The 23,033-nt window shown below is 48.3% G+C and overlaps 2 protein-coding genes across 2 annotated transcripts in view; one reads left to right on the top strand and one right to left on the bottom strand.

Annotated features, from left to right (window-relative positions):
• The window catches only part of LOC146206610 (uncharacterized), a 238,893-nt gene extending 222,018 nt beyond the window's left edge, over positions 1-16,875 (top strand). The window contains exon 4 of the transcript XR_014704469.1: positions 16,638-16,875. The gene's annotated coding sequence lies outside the window, so the exon portion shown is untranslated. The remainder of the gene's footprint in view (positions 1-16,637) is intronic.
• Positions 6,320-23,033, bottom strand: part of LOC146206614 (protein kinase C iota type-like) — a 29,778-nt gene continuing 13,064 nt past the window's right edge. Inside the window, exons 6-11 of the mRNA XM_084591369.1 lie at positions 21,107-21,192; positions 19,292-19,367; positions 16,678-16,809; positions 10,776-10,855; positions 9,459-9,555; positions 6,320-6,437 (exon numbers count right to left, since the gene is read on the bottom strand). Of these exons, the coding sequence (XP_084447495.1) occupies positions 6,385-6,437; positions 9,459-9,555; positions 10,776-10,855; positions 16,678-16,809; positions 19,292-19,367; positions 21,107-21,192 (524 nt within the window). The 3' untranslated portion in view covers positions 6,320-6,384. The remainder of the gene's footprint in view (positions 6,438-9,458; positions 9,556-10,775; positions 10,856-16,677; positions 16,810-19,291; positions 19,368-21,106; positions 21,193-23,033) is intronic.

Consider the following 23,033-nt stretch of genomic DNA (forward strand, 5'->3'; position numbering starts at 1 on the left):
ACCGTATGCAGCCAAACTTCCTCCCTTATTGCGTTGTGCTCGCCAGATGAAATGAACAGCATCTCTGTTTAGCTTTCCCGGCTATCACAAAATGGTAGTAGTTTTTGTGGCTGACTCAATGTCAGTCGCAGTCTGTTCGCACACGGTCCGTTTAAGTCGCGCAAGCGCGGTAATGGCGTCCTGCGCGTCGTAGAGAAGAAAGTGCAGCGGCGAGCGAATGGTACTTTTCAACGAGGAATCGAATACAAACATGGTTGTGGTGTATGGCTTTATAGGGTTTAACGTCCCAAAGCGACTCAAGGCTACAGGGACACCGCAGTGGAAGGCTCCGGAAATGCGTGTGAGCGAAGGGGGCTGGGATGACAGGGTATCTTTCAAAGAAGGCAGCATACATGACAAGTTCCTTCACTTTTTTACTCCCTGACAGTAAACCTTCGGCGTTCCTAACAGCCCTAAAAAAAAAAAAAAAAAAAAAAAAAAAAAAAAAAAAAAAAAAAAAAAAAAAACAACTAATTAACTGATGCCTAGAAGGCCGTACATGGTATAAAAGACCAATGAAGTGTAATAGGCTTCAAGTGAGGAGCCAGAACAGTTGTGCCAGCAGACTTCTCCAGGGATTCACTATTTTAGCATGTGCATACAAATAAGTAGCACAAATTTATTTTTGTAATAGCTGTCTATGTGCATGTCAGGTAAAATGGAAAGAGACGGGTTGCTTTCCAGGGAAAAGAGGAGAGACTCAGTCAGTCCGGCACCAGCGTTTCTGCAATGAGTATTCTGTTGACGAATGAATTAAAAGAGTCCCTTGGTGGCTCTTAGTATTAAGCAGTCGCATCTTCAGTTCGATGCGTAAGCTCGGCGTCTAAAAGCTAATTAGGCAAATTTTTCGTATAGCACACGTTTTGTTGAAGGACCTGAGGCCGGAGGTGAACTTCGTCTCGGCACTGCAGCATGTCGACAGTTATGCTTCCATATCTTATTGCGCGGTGAGCACTTGTTTGTTCTGTCCGCATGTCCTCCTTATTTATATATAGACAGCCAAAACTTCTTGCACGAATTTGGTGTAGCAAGTGCAGCTATGCGATTGCAGTAGCGAGAGAGAGAGAGATATTGAGGGTAATTAAAGATGACACAGTGAAGATGACTTATCAGTGTTCTCTGTCCATTTCCTAATGGGTCTGTCGCTTTCTGCTTATTTTTATAGACGGCTTGTCGCGTAATATCACCTCTAATCTACCCGTGTAGGCTGATGACTGTGTATTATAAAAGTTCCTGCTTTGGCGACCACTAGCTTACACCTTCAAGAACAATTTTCAGGACTAAGCCCTCGGTGCACCCACTGGCAAATGACAATTAACATCGCTAGAGCGTTTTGAATTTCACTAATAGATAACAAATTTAAGAATTTAATTATACCCCCTTCAGAGTGGTAGTGAACATAATCACCTTCATCTTTTTTTTTGCATGCAGCATGTCATGGCCCAAACACACGAATTTATTAACCTTCAAAGGCATTGAACGAGTGAGGCTATCTAAGTCACACAGTGACAGCAGCTGCGAGAGGCACGAAACTGTTAGTATACAAATCATTAATGCGGCCGTAACTAGAATCCTCTCTTGTGTGAAATCCGTGTACACAATATCAAGTAGATTAATGAAATCGAGGCAATACAAAAGAAAGCAATTCGCTCCAGATGTGCCGCCAGTTCGAGAAGTTTTCACTTCGCACAGCATTTTCATCTCTAAGCTTGCAACTGCTCTCGGTTCACAGACGTGCTGAACCACTAAATTTTATGCATTCCATTATTAACTCCTCCCGTCGGATTTCTTCAAATAACTACCTAATGCCTGCTGTACAATTCAAAACTAGGTTTTACAACCATCTAAACATCGCGCCCTATTTTGCTCACACGACCACGCTTAAATACAGTTTCGTTCGGCGTGTAGCCAAATACTTGAATCATTTGCCTGCTTCTACTTGCTTTCTCCGTTTAAACACGCTCGACGCTTATGCCCGATTATAGCGACGCACATGACCGAACCATATGGCGTCTTGATTTTACCTGTGGTTTATATTTCCGCATTATTTTTCATTAAGGCGATGCTACATCACCGATAACCAAGGAAGTGTTAAACAACGCAAAACATAATTTTTCGCTGCGCTGCCGTGTTCGGAGCGCAAGGTGTTTAAACCATGCGCTGTAGAGCGCAGATATCACGTGAGCTATGTTGTATTAACAATATCTTTCCTAGCTTTATTTACTTTCTTTACCATTACCTGATTAGTCGTTAGCATTCGATAACTTTAACGTTGCCGTTTTGTTGCACGAACGATTACAACGTGAAAATATCCCCGCGAAAGGTCGTTTTCACAAGATGGAAAGTCGATGGCATCAGCATTTATCTGCCTAACCGGCGTTCTTTCGCTGCATTGTTTTGTAGTCGTTAGCCTTACAGGCAACCATAGAATGCGACGGTGAGTCGGCATGCGTTTGTAAGTGCCGAATATGCGCAGCGCGGTGCTTTATTTGGCTTGCGGTGGACGAAAACGTCCCGCACGCTTAAGGCACGTTCCCCATCGAATAAAAAAGCAGGAAATGCGCCCCCATGTGCATAAAGGGGGACTCTAATAAAAAGTTCAGCTATCAGGGGCGCCGTAGCGGAAGTCTTCGACCACCTGAGATTCCTTATCGTGCACAGTACACTGACGCCTTGCGTTCCGCCGCCATATATATAGAAACGCCGCCGCTGCGATCGAACCCAGGTCAGAAGGCCCAGAAGTCGAGCGCCCTAACCACTTAGCCACCGCGGCGATGCACAAGAAAATATGACTGATAACACAGAGGCGTTCACTACGTTACACCTCTCAGACTATCATATGGGTCATGAAACTTACCTTAGTTTGGGCAGCCATGACTGTGTCCTCCATCATCACTGACTCGCTGATGCCTTCCGGTTGGTTCTGATCAATCTCACGGCGCCTATTGAAGCATGACAGCAGCATTTTTACGAACCAGAGAGACGGCACGTTTTGTACGTGCTGGTCCCCGACGCGAGTCACAGTTGGGCCGAAACTGATACACAAGCAAAGGGCACCACGCACCGTAAAAGCTCCGACCGGTGCGACAAGCTTTCTTATCAGTGTCCACGTTGTTATGTTCCTTTGCTTGTGTCAGACCGCGCCGCGTGCGGATCGGATGGGGGCAAAGTCGTGTTTGCTTACGCCTTCAAAAGAACTTCACAAGATGTTCGCAGTGGCGTTGCAAACGGTAGGAATAAGAGAATCTCTGTGCTTTCCTCAAATGCTTTCACAGCAAAACAACGAAAATCACTGAGACACAGTCTCGCGAATTTCCGAACCGACAACGGTACAGTGCAGAAAGCGTGCACCGACATCACCTAGCAGAAAAAAACAAAATCATTTGGAAAACCGGTAAGAGCACATGTAAAATAGTCTGAGGTGCGATTGACTGCTCTGCTTTGAACGCGTATGCAACCACTCGAACCTGATTGTTACTTCCTTTCAAGTATTTTTTGTTATAAATACTAGACATTTGTAATTTGCCCCCCCCCCCCCCCCCCCTCTTTATTTTCTATAGTAAACAAGTACCGCCGGGGAAAAAAAGGAGAAAAAAGCTCCCCTCAAAGAAAGAGGGCAGCAAAGAATTTGAGAGATGCATGTATTGATGCATCCGCAGGTACAAAACAGTACTTTTTTTTTTTCCTTATGAGCCAAAGAGAATTTCTCAGAAGAAGAAGAAGAAAAAGAAGAGCCATGAACAGCGCCGAGCTTACAAGGACCTTCTTTCTCTTCTTCTGAGAAACTGTTTGGCTCGTGACTCTCTTTCGCACGGTTACACCGGCAACGACGACATAGCTCAGCCGCCAAACGGGTGCGTAAGAGCTGCGCTCTAAAATAGCAGTTTGAAAGGCTTTCAGACGAGCTGAGAGGATGTATCGCTGGCAGCTAGAGTATACGCTGTCTCCTAAGTGCTCACTTAACAAAGCCACCATCTACGCTTGTCCTTGCACATGCCCGTGCACACACGCCATCAGCCTAGCAGATGTCCTCCGGTTACTTTAATCACAAAGCTGAAGCCAAGGGCGTACTCTTAATAGCTACCCTGTCCGGAAATTAGGTTTCCCAGGCTGAAAAGGTCAGCAGTATATTCAAGCACCAAAGACCCCTACAGAGAAAGCTGTGCTTCTATTCCCTGAAAAGATTTCGTGGTGTGGGGCTCTAAAGATACAGGTGGAAAAGCTTGGGGCGTTCCTTTGAAACGGAATGCTGGCCACCATATTTCTTCAAATAAAAACTTCGTGACAACGGATGATAGTACAAGCGCTATGCTTTTTAGCACGCATACAACAGCTGATCGAACCACTCCGCGCTGAATTTGGAGGAATCCAAGGAAAATAGAAAATAAGCTTTTCCTCCTCCTCCCCTGGGTGTGTGTTAGTTTAGGTGGCGATTTCGCCTTTAAAGAGCTGGCGCCACAGAAGTTATCCTTCGTAATGCTTTGTCATGCTTGCCTCAAGGGTCTCGCTACTCGCCTAGCGAAGATGCAGGGACTGCAATCGGGCTCGTAAGCTCACCTTTGCGGTTTTTACTCGCATCTTTCACTCCTTGTCACTGTAAGCCAACACGGATTCCTCTTCATCGGGCCGCATGCCACGCCCATGCCACGGCGCATAGCATAAAGTCCGACTCTCGACGCGCCTATACCGCGCAGCTGGAGAGTTCAATTACACTGCGCTTGGCTATCGGAAGGGCGGCGTGCATTTTAGGCCGCCTCGTTCCAATCGTTACACTGTGGAGCAGCCTCGACGGCTGCATCGCGAAAAAGCAAATAGAAACATAGTATACGCTGCGCTTCATGTCACAGCGGGATACTTGTTTAGCCTAACGGCACGGCTGAACGTTTGATGGCGTATACCTTCGAGCTTTACTTTCGCATCTCCTGTTCCCAATAAGTGTCACGGCAAAGGGGACGCTTGCAGTTATGACCTACTCGATCTCGACTGCAAGTTCGGAGACGTGACGAACCCTCTGGATTAATAAAGCAAAAAGGTAGAAGAAATGAAGTGCGTGAGTCTTGCCAGCTTACTGCGTTCTGGAGGAGGGCTTACAAGAAATTACACAGAGCTCTACACGAACCGCTACGGAATGGCATCACCGCATGGAAAGCCCCATCACGGTGGCTAATTAGAGCGCTTGACTATTGAGCCGGGAGAGCCCGGTTGGATCGCGACCGTTTTCTGATAAAGGAGAGAAGCAAGACGCCCGTGTACTGTGCGACGTTAGTGTACGTTAATGAACTTCTGGTGGTCGAAATTATCCCTTCCACTACGGCATCCCTCATTGTCAAAGTTGCTTCGGGACGTTAAGCACCCTAAAAAAGCAATGTCTTAGCTACTTCTCCATTCAAAAGCAGCAGCATGCATATGCAAAGAGGGCTCAGCTTTTTCTGGAATATTTTATTACAGCCAGTGAATTGAAAATAGTTCCCAGAATATTGAAGGACTAAAATTGCTGAAGGGGATCAGAGTGACGGCCGTATATTCTTTCGAACTTTGTTCTCGCATATTGCCTAGCTCGAATGAAGCCTATCAAAACAAGCTCTTCATGTGTGACCTTTGGAGGCAAAACTTCAGCACGAGAATATTTTAACGCAAACAATGCCAGCAGGCTCTACTCGCTGGACGGCCATTCGGAATGAGGCCACGGCTTTGCGATAGGCAAGGGTACCGAGGAATTTTCTGCCGGGCAGCGCTGCGCTATGCCGCAATTTCTTTTTCAATAACAAGACAGTAAGACAAAACTCGCCTGCTCCACAAGTGGCGCCTGGAGCAGAAATCTGCGAGCGATGTCGCGTGTGTATTTATAGCGAGTCTTAGTCCAAATCTCTTCGCGGAGTTCTGCGGACCCTGGCACGAGCCAGTTAGGCTCCCAACTCGGAGAAGCGTATGAAATGCTCGACGACCCGTGGGCGTGCGATCCCCAATAGACGCGAGAACTATATTCCGAAAGCGGCCAGCACGAGGAGTCGGGAAGCTCCGCGCCATTGAGATGCAAAAACTGGGAGCCCGGTGTGCCGCGGTTTGTATAATGAGCCCGCACTTTGCAACTTTTCGCCTCGGCAGGAAGAGGCGCTTTTTGGCTCCTCTACATTTGCTGCGCGAAGGATGCAAGAAAGAAGCAACAGGGCGAACAAAGGAGTTCAGTAGGTCGCAGAAGAAGCTCCCGACCGCCGCGGCCTCTGTTGCCAGTGCGCGCGGATGTGGGTCAGAAAGGAAGAGACGAAGAGAGAGTGGGTGACCGGCCTTTTTTTTTTATTATTATTTCACCACTCTCCGGGTTGGTCCGAGTCGACGGCTTCTTGATTAGGTGGACAGATTGGAGCCTTCCTCCCGCGTGGTGCTAGGCAGGGAGCCGCCTGCGAGGAAAGGCACAGGCTCAACACGCGTTGGCCAGAGGGCTGGACGAATTAGCATTGAACGGCTGGACACTGCCTTGACGCACGCAAGGAGGCGGGCCCTCTGAGCGAGCCACCTTCCATCCCTGTGAAGGGGAACTCCAAATGTCAACGCGTCACCGTATTCTGCACTTTGACTAGTACAGCTGTTCGAGATAGGCGTTATACCGGACAGTGAAGCGGTGCCGACCCAACTCCGGTCAAATAACTTAGTCGACCAGGTGCAAAGACTCGGAGGAATGGGCACACTCCTCTAGATGGTTTACATAACCACCTGTAATAGTGGGTACACCACGTGCTTCCACCTTTATCTCCACACTACAGCTGCGCTGACTGCTCTCAACATCAGCTCTGTACCTGTGAGGGAATGGTCAGTGTAGATGAGCTCATTTAAATAGCATGCAAATTATCGATGCGAGTGAACCACGCCTCACACTTGAAGCGTAGGCTTCGAATGTGAGTAGGCAACGCCTGTACGCCTCTTCTGTTGTATTTTATGCACTAATATCTCTCCGTTTAGGACATAAAAATCGTGGTAGTGGTCAACCTTGTAAATGCAAAACATGTTGGACGCCTAGTAGCTATAATACAACACTTCGCAATCGGTATGCGATGAGTTTCTAAGCCAGCCTTTGAAGCAAGATTCCCTCATGAGGGGACCACAGGCAAAGCAGGAAAGAACAATCTTGATTTCATATAACTACATGAGAAAGAAGGCAATATAATGCGGAAATAGGGACCTAGACATACGTGATTACGTTTAAAAAAAAAAAAAAAGAAGAGGAAAACAGATCTGCGCACCTCTATTTCCCGCCTGATTTGACCCAAATATAAAAGCAACAGAGAGGAGCTCATATTGCAGCGAGAAATGGAAAAGGTCAACAATCATAGCCCAAGTTATCTCTACACATTTAGTGCCTTGATTTTTCCACAAACTGCGGGCTGCCACATTTATGTAATCTTTGAGCACTTGAGTTAATGAAAGTCGGCAGCAAAATATCTAGCAGACAGCTGAAGCAGCAGCCTTGACTTCAGAGTTCATTCTTCCATTCCTTCATCGTTGAGGATTACAAGTGAGAGATGAACAGCTGACACTTGCGAACACGTGCGTCCACGGTCCTTTTTCAATATTGCGTTTTGTGTAACTTTGCCAACGCAGCAATCAAAACGTGCAACGCATAAAAGCCAGCCTTTGATTTTCTGCGACCTAACGGAGGCCGTCGTAAGGGAGAAAATTTCTTGCAGGCACGGCGCAGAAGCAAAGGGTGAACGTATTTGCGAAGAGGCGCGCTATCAGAAAGTATTCACTGTACCCCGCCTTCCTCTCCCTACTGGAGTGTGGAGAGCCTTGCGTAACCCGTAAAAAACAGCTGAACGTTCAGAATGTCAAAACAGATTAGCTGGGACGAACTCGATCTGTCCCTATTTATTTTTTATTTATTCATTTTTGTAATTCAGTATCCTATTCTGGGCATGGATTCCCAGTAAAGCATCCGCGATCGATGTTTGAACAAGCGGAATATCGAAGCCTTAATCCATGTCGCGGAGTGTGGGAATCATAAGTGTACGGCCAACATGGTCGAAGGCGTATGTGGCGACCGCTTAGTTATGTACAAGAGGACAACCTATTCCTAGATAGGTTATCCCCATTGTTGCGAATTAACGCTACCAGATTGAACTGGTAAAGAGAGTGAAGCGCTACTGGCCTTGGCTACTCAGTTACCATTGAACGGAACGTGAAAGCATGCGTACTCGCTGCGTGTAGTACAGTACATGGTGTTATGGGGTGCATAGCGAACCTTTTCACTTAATGGTGGCTTCGAATGGAACACCTGTTTCCCTGACACGTTACTGAGCAATTTTAGAAGCAGACACGATCCATAGTTGTGTAAAACGCAACTAGAAACATGTGATCGTTTTATCGCATCTTTTCCGCCAACATCTGTACATACTACTTCAACACTCCCTATGAACGGGCCAGAGAATAACGAAGTGACCAGCAAAGCATTTGAAACTCACTACGAAAATGAATCTTTTCTGCTCGCTGTCTCGCACTCAGATGGGATTTTGCGGTCAGGAAACTCAGTACTGCTTGTAGGCACCAGGTTGTGGCTACGGTTAGAAGCGCACGTCACCGACAGCCCCGTACGACAGCGCAAGGGCTTTCCTGCTTCTTGCCGCCGCAAAGCCTCCCTCGGCGGAATACGTCCCGACCGCAAATCTGTGTACGAGAGTAGCGAGTCTTAAACCGGAAGTCTCGGTGAAAACCGCTTGGCAAAGTTGTGCGTTTCTAGACAAGGCGCCTAGCCCTTGTACTCCTTGACGTGATAAGTGGAATGTTTTGTGCTGGATGATGTCTATAAGCGAAGCAGCAAACAGTAGAGAGGAAAGCAAGTGCGCTACCTTTTTTCCCGATCTTTAGCCGCACACTTTGGACAGCGCTTGGTCTTACGGGCCTTTTTAAGAAATCTTAGTTTCTTTTCCTTTCCTGCGGAACCTGTGGATTGAGTGCGGGGCCCTGTGTTGCAATTAACACCTCGCACATCACGTCGAGTGGCGAAAACATCACCGCCCTAGGAGCATGTTCCTTGTAGCATGCGTGAACTATACGGAGTGCAAAGAAGCCGGCATGTTACAGCACAATCAGCAAAAGTCGCTTACAGGGAGTGAAAAGCTGTGAACGAGCTACAAGTTGTGCAATGATGCACTTTAGGAACCATTCCTCTCAGCCTTGTTTATGCTTGGCATATAAGTATACCATACAACTTACGACTCGACCAGTCGATACGTCAGCAACCAGCTGCGCAGGGTACACGATTCAGCCCTTGGGCCCTGTAACCGGGTTCCTAGTGGGCGAGTTAGTATCTCTTTTCTTTCAGTTCAATATTAACGAGCCGCACTCTCGAGCATCTATAGCTCCCGCTACGTCGGAGCACAGATGCGCGAAAGTGCGTTTCAGACCCATGAGAAAATGGCGCTTACATGAAACCTCGGACCAGTCAATGGGAGCGTAAAAGGGGTTCTTCATCAGGTCGTCGAAGCCACCTTCGGGTCTGCATCCAAGCCGCCTTTTTGGATTCTGAAATGAAGAGAAGATGCGACTTGGCTTGGTTTCGAGCCCACTACAATTCGGCGGAAAATGTTGCGATAACAGCAGCACCGCAGAAAACCCCGCTCCGAATAATATGGCAGTGATGCTTGGGCTGTTTGGATGCGCTTCGAAGGACAAAAATGCAAGAAAACAAGTTTGTAAGCCGCTCCAGTTTATGGTGCTCCAGATAGCAGTCACAGAACGCACACCGCAGCGGCCCATTTTTCCCTAATGTCACAAAGGCATAAGTCGCTACGCTAAAGCGCAGCTATTTTGATGTATTCAAAAAGAATCGATTCGATTTTGTGCTGTTCGTTTTAGTTGCTTCCCGAGTAAAGGACCAAGCCTGCACCTTTTCCTATAGAAAAAACTTGAACGATGCTTAGTTCCATGTCCTTTCTTTCGAAGGATCACCTTGGAAGGAAACTCACAAAATGCTCTTACCCTCAACTTAAGATGTAAACACAGCTTTGAAGTGCTGGGGAGCTGCACTCCAGAACTTAGTACAAAATAAAGGTTCGCGCATGTCCGTTGCAAGTTGGGTGCCTGAAGGGTGCCTCGCGCACTTAACACGCAACTAGCGCAGCAGCACTGCCACGATTCTCTGCCCTGAGCAATGAAGGACGTACAGGCACCTAGCCTAACGTTAGCTGCGCTATAGTGAAAAGGGGCCTAGGCGCAGGGATGACGTAAAAACACGACAGGGATTCGGCACATGCCCAACGCATTGCTTGGTCGCGCCATTCTTCGTACTAAGAGCATCTAGCTGCCAGAAAAGTGGCTGCGCGTTAAATAACTTACGCTTGGCTGAAATTCCCGATTAGAAAGCAAGTAGGCCTAGTAGCAGTAGTCAAGTGGAACAGAATGCCATTAAGCGCACCAGCCCCGCTTGCCTCCAGCAGCGCAAGACATATCCTGCGTAGCATGGCGCTAACCTGCCGTCCAATTGCGTCAGCGTAAAGTCGCTGTTGACTCGCCTGGCATGCTTAATTTCCTGCTCTGTGTTGGCAGCTTATAAAATTATGAAAGATAATTAAATAGCTTTTTCCTGCAGAATTTTTGCAATATTTCCTACCTGAACGCGGAATGCCTTTCGCCGGCAAGGACTGTTGGCTGTCTTCGGCGCTGAGCTAAGCTGTAACTGCGTGGTGATGTCTCGTCGCGAAAAGATGTGAATCAGAAAAGAATGACAGTAAAGATGAGCTTACCTCTTTGAGGATCTCTCTCAGCAGCGTTTGAGCAGACCTCGACAGAGTCCTTGGGATTTTCAAAGGGGCAATCAAGGCCACTAGTAAAAAAAAAAAGAGTAAAGTTCCAGTGAAACATAACACACGCCAAAACGTCAGCACACCGCAAAGAACAGCAACGTCAAACGAAAGGAAAAAGCTAGGTTTATAGTACAGTCACAAATGTTCAAACATCGGCAGCCAGTGCCTGTTCTTCGGTGTTCGCCTCAACTCCATGCTCCGTATTGCTCTGGCTGGCCTCTTCCTTCTCCTCCAGGGGGGTGTCCTCAGACGTGCCAGCTGAGCGTGATGGGACGTCCTTGTTCAGAGAACCCAGCAACCAAGCCTCAGACTCCCAGAGTCCTACGGATCGTACCTCCTCTTGGCTGTCCCCATGCTGTTCGGTAGTCTGCGTGGGAATCGTGTCGCTGCCTGCGTCGCCGGACTGTTCGTCTCCAGTGCTCAAGCTACTCTTGCTGTCCTTATTGTCCGCTCGCATAGACAGATCCTCAAAGGACGGCCTTGGGCTGTGTCGCTTCCTCGCCCCCTTGCGCCGCCGAGGAGACTTACGCAAGATGCGCTTGTCCCAGCCCGCATAGCAGTACTGCTCCATAACTAGGTGGAATTTGGATAAGCGCAAACTGACGACAGCTGTAATTATCATCAAGGTGGCAAGCAAGAGGAGACTAGTCCAAGCGCCATGATAGTTGCCTAGGAGTGTTCCGCAGAACAGGCTGTAACCCTGGTTCATCACTTTGTAGACGGTTTGGCACTCCGTAGCTGCAGAGTGTCGGTTTTTCAGACGCAGTCGGCTCAACATCATCTCCGCCTTGGTGACCATTTTCATGTAAAAGTCCGACAGTGCCGGCTGTAAAATATCGTCGTTCAGCTCGACGGTGCTGTTGAGAGCGAATGCCTGATCCATTCTGGTTGTGCAGTTCGTCCCACATCCTGTCTCTGCGGCCGCGTGATCCTCGTCTCTCCGCTGCAGCTGCTCGGGAAACTCCAGGTTCGTTCCTTCGTTGTGAGGCCTCTCTGCTCGTTTATCCGGGTCCATGCAGGAGTGAATTATTCTGCTCGGAATAAGGCTCGTGTCACCGGAGAGCAATTTCGTAGCCGCTTCATCCAGAATATGCCTATCCCTGCCGCGGTACGGCTCGCAGATGTAGCACTCGCCGATAACACAGCCGGAAAGCAAAACGCCAGCGAGGGGAACAGCCAGAACGCTGCACAGACCCAACAATGCCGGACAGTAGAGCATGATGAGGCCTGCCTGGTGCGAAAATGTGTTTCGCAGCGTAGGCGCCATTCCTCGATCGTGGTTCAGGATGCCCATCGATAGAGCGATGACCAGCAGTGCTCCCACGACGCCGACTACCATAGCCAAGACCATCATCGTGAGCGGAGCGAGGGATCCAAAAAGGTGGCGCAGGCGAAATTTTTTCTCGAACTTGTGAAACTTGAGCTTTACGGCGGCGAGCTGCTTTATATTGCCACTGGCGCTGCTCTCAACCATGAAAGCCCTTGTCCAAAGTGCTCGCGCGAGACGCGTTCTCTCTGTCACTGTCTTCATCTTAAACGACTGCGTGGCGTTCTGGACTAGTTGATGCTGCGCCTGCTCAAGGCTGCTGCAGTTCGCGTTTAGGAGCGCGTCGTTGGAGCCAATCATGGCACGTAGCAGCTTACCGCAAGATGGGCCTTTGGATTCAAAGGGGTTCACGTCTAGCCTCTCCTGTAGGTACTCCTTGAAGGCCTCGCTGAAGTCGGTGTCCAGCTTCTGCGCCTGCAACGCGGCCTTCCTCAGCACTGAGTGCGACATGTTCCATGGCATGGGTGTGTGCTTGCCGCGAAAGTAATCTTCCAGCTCATCTAGGCCACGAGCGTAGAAAGTGGAAGTCTCACGCAAGGAGTTCTGGATACCGAAGGCGAAGCCCACAATCAGCACGTTGACGATGACCGTCGAGATTGTGAGCGAGCCAAGGGCGACACAGTGGCCGTTGTACAGCTCATTGTAAATCGGGGTGATCACCTGGACGCGTCTGCCTCCGCATTTGCCCATGAAGCGCAAACCCAGGAAGGCGAGTCCCGTCGGCACCATGAAGCCGCTGATGGCGAAGAGGGCCACTAGCATCCGGAAGGCCGATGGCTGGTACTGGGCCAGGCTGGCACAGATGCTGAACACCCCTCGAGCGTTGCCGATGCGTTCCAGCAGCTGGGCATTCTTGGGCGATGAGACGAACAACAAGGTGAGGCGACGACCGAATTCGCTCCAGACGGGGAGGAAGCTCCCGTCGTGACGCATCAGGAAGGCCTTACCCCTCCGGGGGCATACCCGCTGGAACCCGTGTGTGCCTACAATGGCCGGCGGAGAAAAGAACACGCGTGGCCGCGCGTGCCCCCCTGTCGCGGCTTCTTTCCCGCCACGGAGCCGAAATGCAGACCACGGTTCGCGCGCCACGCTGTGTGAAAAATGCGAACTATTTATTGGCAAGTATCAGATTGCGCACTTCTGTTTCATCAGATTCTGTGGCTTTTGTTCAGTTTCACTTCTCTGTGGCACCGACTGACTGGACACTGTAGGCGAAGTCGCAGTGTACTGTGAACTCTGGTCAGCCGACCTCTGCGGTCGCATATCGTGAAAGGGACAAGCGGACTTAGTTGGAATCTTCGCGATCTCTACATTGCAGGTTTTAGGTGTCAGAGACGCCGCGCTGCTAGAAGTCAGGAAGTCTCGCGCCCGTTCCAGCTGAGAAATCGGTATAGTCATTGTACTGGTGTCAACGACGCACCACTGCGGTTTCGATCGAGTTTTAACATGCTTTACCCTGATGGCTGGCTCTCCTGTGTATTCCTCAGTGTCATTTAAGCTACTCGCCGTGTCTTCCAAAAACATGGTTGACAAGTCCTCAGAGAAGAGGTCGTGAGGGGGCTCCGGTAGGCGCAACGGTTCCGGGCCTCGCGATTTTTGTTGCGGAAGGTCAAAAGCTTTCCCCAGTTTGTCGGCCTTGCTGCTTACTTTGTTTCCTTCTAGGCTACTGCCTTTGTCCTTATTAGCGGCCCTGCCAGCAGCCGTGGCGTTCGCACCAGCTCCGAGACGCCACAGCTTACCACTGGCATGTCTGTCATTGCTGTCAGGATCGTCCCCTGAGCTACTACTTAACCGACTGCTCTCTACGCTGGCAGTTCCGAGCTTTTTCTCCTTTTCATGCTTCCTCATAGTCAGCGGTGGTGGCTGAAGGGCTTCGTCAGGCGGAAGCATGATCAGGTAATATTTAGACAGCATTAACAGCGCAGGCATGCCCACGGCAAATAGCAAGACCGCTAAGAAGAGCGTTAATAGCAATGATTTCAAATACTCAAGGAACGAGTCGCAGAACAGTGAAACTCCAGTTTTGACAATCCCGAACACTGGCGAACACATGCCGGGCCCCCTTTCTTGCCTCGCAACGACAACAGCTTCCTTTGGCAAAGCTCCCGGCACCAAAACCGGCTTCGACTGCGTTTTCAAGGTCGCGTAGTGCTCAAGGATAGAACACAGATAGTAGAGGAGTGCTGTTTTCACCGCGTCGACGTCATATGCGGTAGATCTTGGACTTTCTGAATGTCTAAATGATGGTGTTGCGGCTAGGTGATCGTAAATCCACGAGGTTCTTTCCGCCCAGTAAAACTGGGCCTCACGCTGCTCGACGACAGAGGCTGCTGCCTTGCAACGCGGACTTGAGTGTCTGGAAAGCAACGCAACCAAATTGGGTGCTGCTTTCTTTGCCGCACCCTGCTTCTTTTTTTCACCGGGGGTGTTCGTATTCTTCCTAATAAAAAATTTTATCGATACGCCTTCGCCGCCACAATACCGCAGTACGTCCCCAACGTACATGTTGGCAAATATAATATCTTTTTCACTGCGCGGCCAAACCATATCTTGGGCATAGTCAAACTGCTGGTAATCCTTTCTTCTGTACGCATCGCAAAAGTAGCACTGTCCAGCGATCGCATGTGGCATGCTGCGTTTGATTACAAGTAGGGACGCTATGCAAGACACGAGCATTACGCACGCTCCTGCCAGCACAGTACGACCAGCAATGTCTGATATCGGCTTCCTCTTGAGCGGGTCTTCGTCTTCAGAGTGATTTTTGTGCCCGAGAGCTGTCCCTACCGCCGCGATGAGAGCGGCAATGGCAAGGGAGTAGACGGCAATGGGTCGTAATATCGGGTGGGCATAATAGCCCCATATCCCGGTCATTTCGTCAAACCAGACAAACCGTTGTACCATCTTCACTATTCCTTGTTCTGTCGGCGTTCCATTTTTCTTTTCGGGTGCTTTGGCTTGCACTTCTTTCCCTTGTAACCCACGAACAGAAATACCTGCTAAGATTCTGGCGGCCAAACTTCTTTCGTGCGCAGTAGACTTCCATGCACTTGTGAGCAGACTTGCCGTCCAGTTCCTGCTTACCGGACTCTTTAAAAGACTCGCGAATTCGACGAATCCCGGGAAAGAGGGTAGGCGGGCATGCTCCCCCTCGACTAGCCTTCTAGGCGCACCTTCCAATTCATCGCTCGTTAGGTTTGTGTATACCCTCAGGTCATGTACCGCGTCCTCGAAGTATTCTGGAGCTTTGGATATGCTGGAACTGAGACCGTAGTTGGCCGTAAAGGCAAGCGCAAAGGCACAGAGGGCGAGGATGATGACTCCTTGGGCGATCGTCAGGAGCTTTGTGTAGTAATACATGTAGGAGGGGTTCACCTCTTGCAGTCTTTCCCCTCCGCAATGATTGGCGAAGCGTGCACCGATTACAGCTGCGCCGACAAGGGCCATCAGTATCCACGCGAACTCCGTGAACAGTAGCAGGAGCTTTGTGCCAGGCTGGTGGGATGCCACGTAGCGGGGTAGATATTCGGGCGCCACGCCCACATTTCGGAGGAAAGTGTTGTCCGTTGGATGGTCCGTGAGCATTCTGAAGAAAATGGTGAATATGGCACTCCAAGGCAGCAAGAAACAACCGCTGTCGAAAGGCTGCAGGCTGTAGCGCTCAGTCGCCCGCAAGGTGCTGGGCCATTGCCAGCTGGCTTTGCTGGGTACCGTGGCGTTGCCGTCACCAGACGCGTCGCTGAGAGCATCGCTAAGTAACATACAGAGTGCAAGCGCAACCATGAAAGCTGAGGCATTCATGCTATTCCTCCAGACTGCGCCGTGGGTCCCAGCCGGCGCGCGCCTAGCGGGGCTCGCGCCAGCTGCAGCGGCTGCACGTGCGTGGGCCGCTTTCGCCACGCGAAGGGGGCGCTGCGACTCCACGCAGCGCAGCGCTGTGCATTGGACATGACCCCGTGATCCGATCTAGGTGCAGTTTCTGCACGGTTAAACTAGGGAAGCAACGCAACATGTATGTTGTAGCGCATTGACAAGTGTCACAGTGTTAGGCGTTTTGATCATTGCGACTGCCGAGCATCAGAAGCATAGGCGTATTGCTCGGACGACGAAATTTCGGCTCGGTGTACGCTATACCAGTAGGTTTTCTCGGCTACACAACGCTGAAAAAATATTTCTTTTCAAGTGTAATGAAAAAGCTAGGAGCACCGATTGAAATGGCAGCCACGAAGAACACAAACCAACTCTATCAGCGCTACACAACAGAAAGCGCGTCAGTTCAGTACTTATTTTGTAACAGCTCTTTGTTTCAAGCTATTTTTGGGTACTGCACCTACATTCGTAGTGCATAAGTTATACCCAGCAATTTGACTTTTCTGTCAACCGAATTATATATCTGAGAATCAAATGACCCCACCCCCCCCTTCCCCCCCCCCCCCCCAAAAAAAAGAAAGATTACGGAATACAGCCCCTGGTTTCAGGAGGTACCGTGACTGCCACCTCCTGGGTCCAAGCACTTACGCCGGTATCGGATATCCCTCCTGGCCAGGTGCAGGTCGACGCCTTTCTCGGCGGCGTAGATGGCGAGCGGCGTTTTGCCGACAAGCATCACGAAGAGCACTATGCCGAAAGACCACCAATCGGCAGACATACCTGGAGCGGGCCACCGCAGTGTTTGCATCAAGGAGTGTTGACGATGGGCAAAGCCACTAATAAACATTTTCAAAGCAAAAACAGGTGAGACCATTCAAAGTGTCTGTGTGCAATGCTTCCCGGAAAAATACTTTTCTGCGTATGAGTGCACTAAAGCACGCTGTATTATAGGCAAAGCTAAATTTTATTGTGCATTTTTATGAACGCCACTCATTTGAGTTCCAGATTCGCGGCGCTGTTGTCCCCTCACCTAGCGTGAAATCCGTTAAGAATGCATCTTGGGCCATTGTACTCTTGGATTCAGCGTTCTTCAGCGTGACAGCGAGCACATCTCGTTTCCTTCCGTAGTCGGCCACGTGATAGGCGCCAGCCAATATCTGATTTTTTGTACGGAGGCATAGATAACATTTACCCAAGGAGCAGGCTGGGAGCGTCATCTAATTCCTTTCTTCTTCTAAAAACAATCTCTAATCAACTGATATACGTATCTGAGGATTTAGTATGCAGCCTCTTTTAGCGGAGTGTTAAGTGGGGTCTAGTTTACTGTATGTTTCCTTCATTTTAGCTGAACTCGATTGAGGCGCCAAATGCACGTTTGTTGCCTCGTCTTTATGGGTACAGAAAGCTTTGTAGGAGACTGGATTCCGTGTTAAGTAAGTTAAAATTGCCAAGGCGACAACGAGAAGACGTTGTCCGGCCACAAGTGGAGCTCACATACGCATCAAACAAGAACGAGCTTGTGAAAAACAAGGGCTCTTTAACAGAAGAATCTTGCTTGAGGCTGATCCGCAATTGACTGGCTAGCCGGCTCATCATGAGGCCCATAAGAAATCAGTCGGGCAACATTGCACGAAATAGGAATTTTGTGATCCCTGCTGGTCCTTGTGTGGGCTCAAAGAATAACGGTGTCAAGGCCGAAAGAAACGGACGCAGTTCAGCCATTTGTAAGGTTCGCTTAGAAAACGAATCATCGTCATGCATGCCTTCCGAACGTCCACTAAATGCTAATGCAAGCAATGCTACGTCAGCAGTACAGACTAATCATAAAGTAAGCTGGCACCAAACTACACCTTAATCACGACTCAAGGAGATGAGGGACAAGATGCGCACATAGGGCGTTCCTCTGCTTATCGCTTGCAAGCTTTACCTCGCAGTTCGGGGGATTGTTAATGCAGTGCAGTGAATATTGTGCTATATTCGAGATACTCGTTTTCTGAACGATTGCACATAGCCAGTGCAAACTTGTCTACAACCCCTTGCTAAGGTATGCGCCCGATTAGTGAGATAGCAATGACGTCATAAAGGTAGCTTAACCATGAAGGAACGAGGACGATTCACAGAATTTAAATTCAAAAATTATCCCTGCGCCAAACTGAAAAAAATCTAGGGGACACTTAGCTTCTTCTTCAAAGGTATGACGCGACCTCGTTAATGGCTCGAGTCTGAGTCCTCCGTTCAAGATTATCGTTTCCGTGAATGCAATTACTCGCTTAGTTGCTTATCCTTTAATGCGTGCCTCTTACCTCACGCGTACTCATGAGCATACTGCCGAAGGCTACAATATTATGTGAAAGACAACGCCGCATGGACATAAAGTTCCTACGAAGACCTGCGAAGGTTCCTGCGTGACTTAGTTCTCAAGCAAGCCAACGTTTAAAGGGAAGTCCCCTTGTTTGAAGTTTGGCTTGCGAACTGAGGGTCCTCCTCAAGCCTTGTTCGTTTCTCTTCCATTGCATGTTTGACTCTGGATCCAAGGGTCCCGGATGGTCTGATTTCAACCTCTCATTTCAAAGGAGAAGGCTGAGTTCGCAGATCCAGCCACGTAATATGTGACGTCTCCGCCGACCAATAAATGGCCAGTCATGCCCTTTCGCTCACAATGCTGGCATCGCATTTGATGAAGAACGGTGCCTCTTATGCTATCGCGTTAAAGTATGGAGACTTACCTTCACCACAGATGACGTGCAGATGAATTCAAAGAAACTAACGCAAACACGCGAAGGAACTGCAGGTGGGGACTCTAATGCTATGGCATTCCTTCTTAAGGAGTCTAAGTGGCCTCATATTTTTCCTCCGCCGCGTTACGATTACGCGCCGTTGAGCTCAGCTGCCCAACGCCAATAGCCACTCAGACACCTCATGCTCTAACCACTAAATGAAATAAACCTAAGAAGCTACACTCTGCGACTATCCTTCCCTGGCTCGTTCTACTGTTCGTCATCTCCACCTCTGATAGCTAAGAAAGCATGGAAGCTGCCTTCAAGCTCGGCTCTGGCTCCAAATGCAAAATCTTTAATTAAAGTGCTAGTAAATGATCCAGAGTCAGCGGTGAAAATAGACGCTAAATGCAACTTTTAATTGCATCCTGCCTCGAATTCCTGTTGTTTGGACTTGTGAGGAAATGACGAAGCAGTAAGCGACATTTCTATATCAACCGATTCTCGTCTGCGCTTCAAGGGTCCGTTCCTGGTTTCATGCTTACCATAAAGCTCCTGCCTAATGACCTCTGGTGCCATATAAGCCAGTGAGCCACATCGGCACCAAGCCTCAGTGCCAATCTGCAAAAGAACAAGAACAAGAATGAAACCTTATAGAAGGTTACTTTTTCATCAGCTGCTGACTGAAACGTTATATCTCTTGCAAGACAGATATCAATGAAGCGCTTAATATCAAATTCATTGCGGAATCGGCTAATTGAACATCGCTTTCAAAGCCGCTGTATCCGTGTGAAAAACATTTTTGATGAAATATACAGACAACTTGTGTTTAAAGTGATTCAAACACAGTCGCTGTAAGGACGTCATGAAACACCTGCTGTTGCCGCTGCTCACAGAGTTCATTTGTCAGTGGCTGACGACCCCGTCTTTCCCCACTTAACATGTCGATGAGTGACATCATTTCGACAGCTAGCCAAGGATGTCGGGGTTTGACTGGCTGCAACGCCTTGAATGTTGGCGCTGTTGTAGCACGTGTTGTGCATTTACACCGTACATCCGGGGAATACATTACCCTGGACGTTCCGGAATACCCTCATCGATCGATAAAAGGTTTGCTTGCACTAAGGTTGTGTAATTCTATCTTCTATCCACACACACAGACGAAACAGAGAAGAGACTAGGCACACTCAACAACTGGACTATTAACTGCGCTTTACTGAAATAAACAGTCTCCCATGAAAGGGAACAGAGCATGAGCAGCTCAGTAATCAGTCATTAGTCCAGTTGTTGAGTGTGCCGCGTCTTTTCAATTTTTTGTTTTGTTTTCCAAGAAACTTTACCAACTGACAAGATTACAACTCTACCGTTTCTCCATGTTTGCCCTTCCTGTAATTAAAAAAAAAAAAAAAAAAAAAAAACACTTCCCTAAAACAATACTCGGTCAGCTTTTACACCAGCTGTTTTTGTTTTGTGCCAGTTACGTTGGGAAAAGTGGACACGGAACGAACTTAAAATGTCTGAAAGAATTAGAAGCCAAAACCTGCGCTCGAGGAAAGAAAGGCTTATGCCCAGCTATTCGTCGGTAAGAGGCCGACGTGTCCAACAATATACCGTAAGATTGTATATATGCTGAGAATGTCACCCACTCCTTGCAAAAACTACAAATGTTCGCGTTCAAAATCACAGCTAGCCAGAGAGATTCTTCACGTGACATTCATTCATAACATGAGAAGTTATAATTTTCTCAGCGACATGTCAATTGTGCTTCTGGGAGGATCTATGGTACTGCGTCTCCACGTATCAATATTAGCTTTGCGCTTAGAAGGTGGAAGTCTTTAATCTCGGTTTGTAGGTTTTTGTACTTGCTCCTTCGATAGTTTTTAGCCTAGCTTTCTTGATTCAGTTTATCTTCATTAAATTATCTGACCTCTCTTTTTACTGGTTGTTTTGCCGCCTTTTCTTGTCGTGGATAGCTGGGCATGAGCATTTTATTCCTCGAGAATGTCTATTGCTTCCCAGTCCTTTGACGAATTAAGGTTAGCCACCTGTCCTCTCCGAATCTCTCGTCCCCGTTTTTCTTGCGCTAACATTCTTTTCAAAATCACTGAGTGTTCGGCGAGCTCCCGACTGACCCTTGCGCACATATTTTGCTTCCAATCATTTCACAGATTAAGGTTAGCACCCTTGCTATGTTCAGCTCTCGTCCCTGTTTTTATTTCGCTAATTGTTCTTTTCAAAATGAACACTCGGCGCACTCCCAACCGGAACCAAGCCTGAAGCCGTAAACGTTATACGCCGCGAAACAGCGTATCAATTAGTCACGCACTGCTTCTTAAGAAGAGATTGCAAGATATCCTCACCTGGCTGAGTCCAAAGTCAATCAGCTTGGCGTTTCCGCGGCTGTCAATCAGCACGTTCGAAGAGCTGATGTCGCGATGCAGAAACCCTGTGAGGCAGCAAACAGGGAAGACAGTCTAGAACGGCGACTCTGGAGGCAGCCCTATTATCGAGGCTGCTGAGCTACACGTAGGTCTGTTTTATTTTTTGTCTTATTGGCACTGGTATGAAAGGTCAATCACCCTTTGTCAGCACTTTGCGGGGAAGGAAGTGCACCGTATGCTCGTTCATTTGACCATGCTGCTTGTTACAACTAATGGTTGAGCTTTGAACACATTTTCACAACAATTTTTTTCTCTTGAATAATAAGTTTTGCAACTCTCCTTCTATTTTCTCTCCTTTTTGAACTCAAGACTATACTTACGGCATTCACGGCACTGTTCGGCTTCACGCGCTAACTAGCCGGTAGAATTGTTCCAGAAACTGCGTTGACCTCGTGTGAGTAGCCGATGTGTGTGAAGACGTGTCAGCGTGAAGTGAAACGCCTAGAAACTGGCAATGAAGGCATCAAAGCGAGAAAACCGCAATTGAAGCAGACTGCGTGTCATAGCGCACTGGTATTCAATTCTGTGTCAAAAAGTGCCCTATGCGCAAGTGTGAATCGACGCAGCCTGCATCTCCTATGCAACAGCCATTGCTTTTGTATCTTCGTTTTCGGGGCACAGTTATCCTGTTCGCGTTTCAGTTTTACGTTGGAAGAACATACATAGGGGTTGTGATAGCGGGGGAGGAGGGCTCTTAATTGCTGATTACAAGCGACAATGAGACGGCATAATAGTGAGGAACTTCCTCCAGATACACCTGGGAGAGCCGCGAAGGATCGACCCCGAGGTAAAAAAAAGCCAAGGCAGCTCGCCACGGCACCGATCGACCACCGTCGTCGCGACCGGAGGGTTGCAACATCTAGCGGCTTCGCTACACGCGTGATGTGGTGTCATGTAGCGTCATCTATAAACGTCTTTGTCATAAACACATCGGCGGCGACGACTGCTTGCGGTACGGCGCATGTGCGCAGACTTCCTTGCATTTGTGTTCGATGATTCGACTTCCGCCTGACGGCTGACTAATGGCACGAATAGCAGTTCTTCGCTACATCTGGCGCAGATTTTAGAGCAACCGACGCCGTACTTGCGACAATTTGGCGAGTCACAATATTTGTAATCTTATGGTTGATTTTTCTTTTTGGTGGTCATTTTTCTTTTTTGACATTTACAGAATGGTATTTTAAAAAGGTTGAAAGATACGTCTGTGCAGGTGGGCTGTACAGCAAGGCGAACATGCATGTCATAGATAGATTGACGTTTAATCAACTGATCATTATCCAACCGCTATTTCTTACCCCAAGGAAAATGTTATGCCGCCAAACTAAAGGCCAACAGTATCGGCTGTGAATCCCCTTTTAAATTTCTTTAATCGACAATCAAGCTCCAAATATTGAATAGAAAAAGTACACATCTGAAAGATCGCTGAGTTGGATCGCGAATTCTTGAAATCGCGTGGCTTGCATTCTTCGTGCTTCTAGTTTGTGTATTTTATGACGTAGAAGTTAAAATGATTTTGGTGGCAATATCACACCCAGTGACCCCCTTTAATAAACCTGCAATGCGTGAAAGCCAACTCAACGAGCTTTCACATGCGTATTTTTGACGTTCGATATTTCGACCACATTGTCGAATAAGGAAATAAAAGAAGGGACTCGCCTTTTATGTTAACGGCCTTCAGTTTCGAAATATAATATTGTCCCTTAAAGTCCAGAATAAAACAGTTCATTAATTAATTTTAGTTTATAAAAATCATTCCCAGAGCGTTCATGTCTTTAAGCTGAGTGCAGAATTAAGTAAAGCTATTAGATGCCTTTACAATATTGCACCGTTAGTACCTGTTTCGTTA

The sequence above is a fragment of the Amblyomma maculatum genome, chromosome 1 (genome assembly GCF_055883805.1).
Source record: "Amblyomma maculatum isolate TAMU_Amacu chromosome 1, ASM5588380v1, whole genome shotgun sequence".
In the NCBI taxonomy this organism is placed as follows: Eukaryota; Metazoa; Arthropoda; class Arachnida; order Ixodida; family Ixodidae; genus Amblyomma; species Amblyomma maculatum.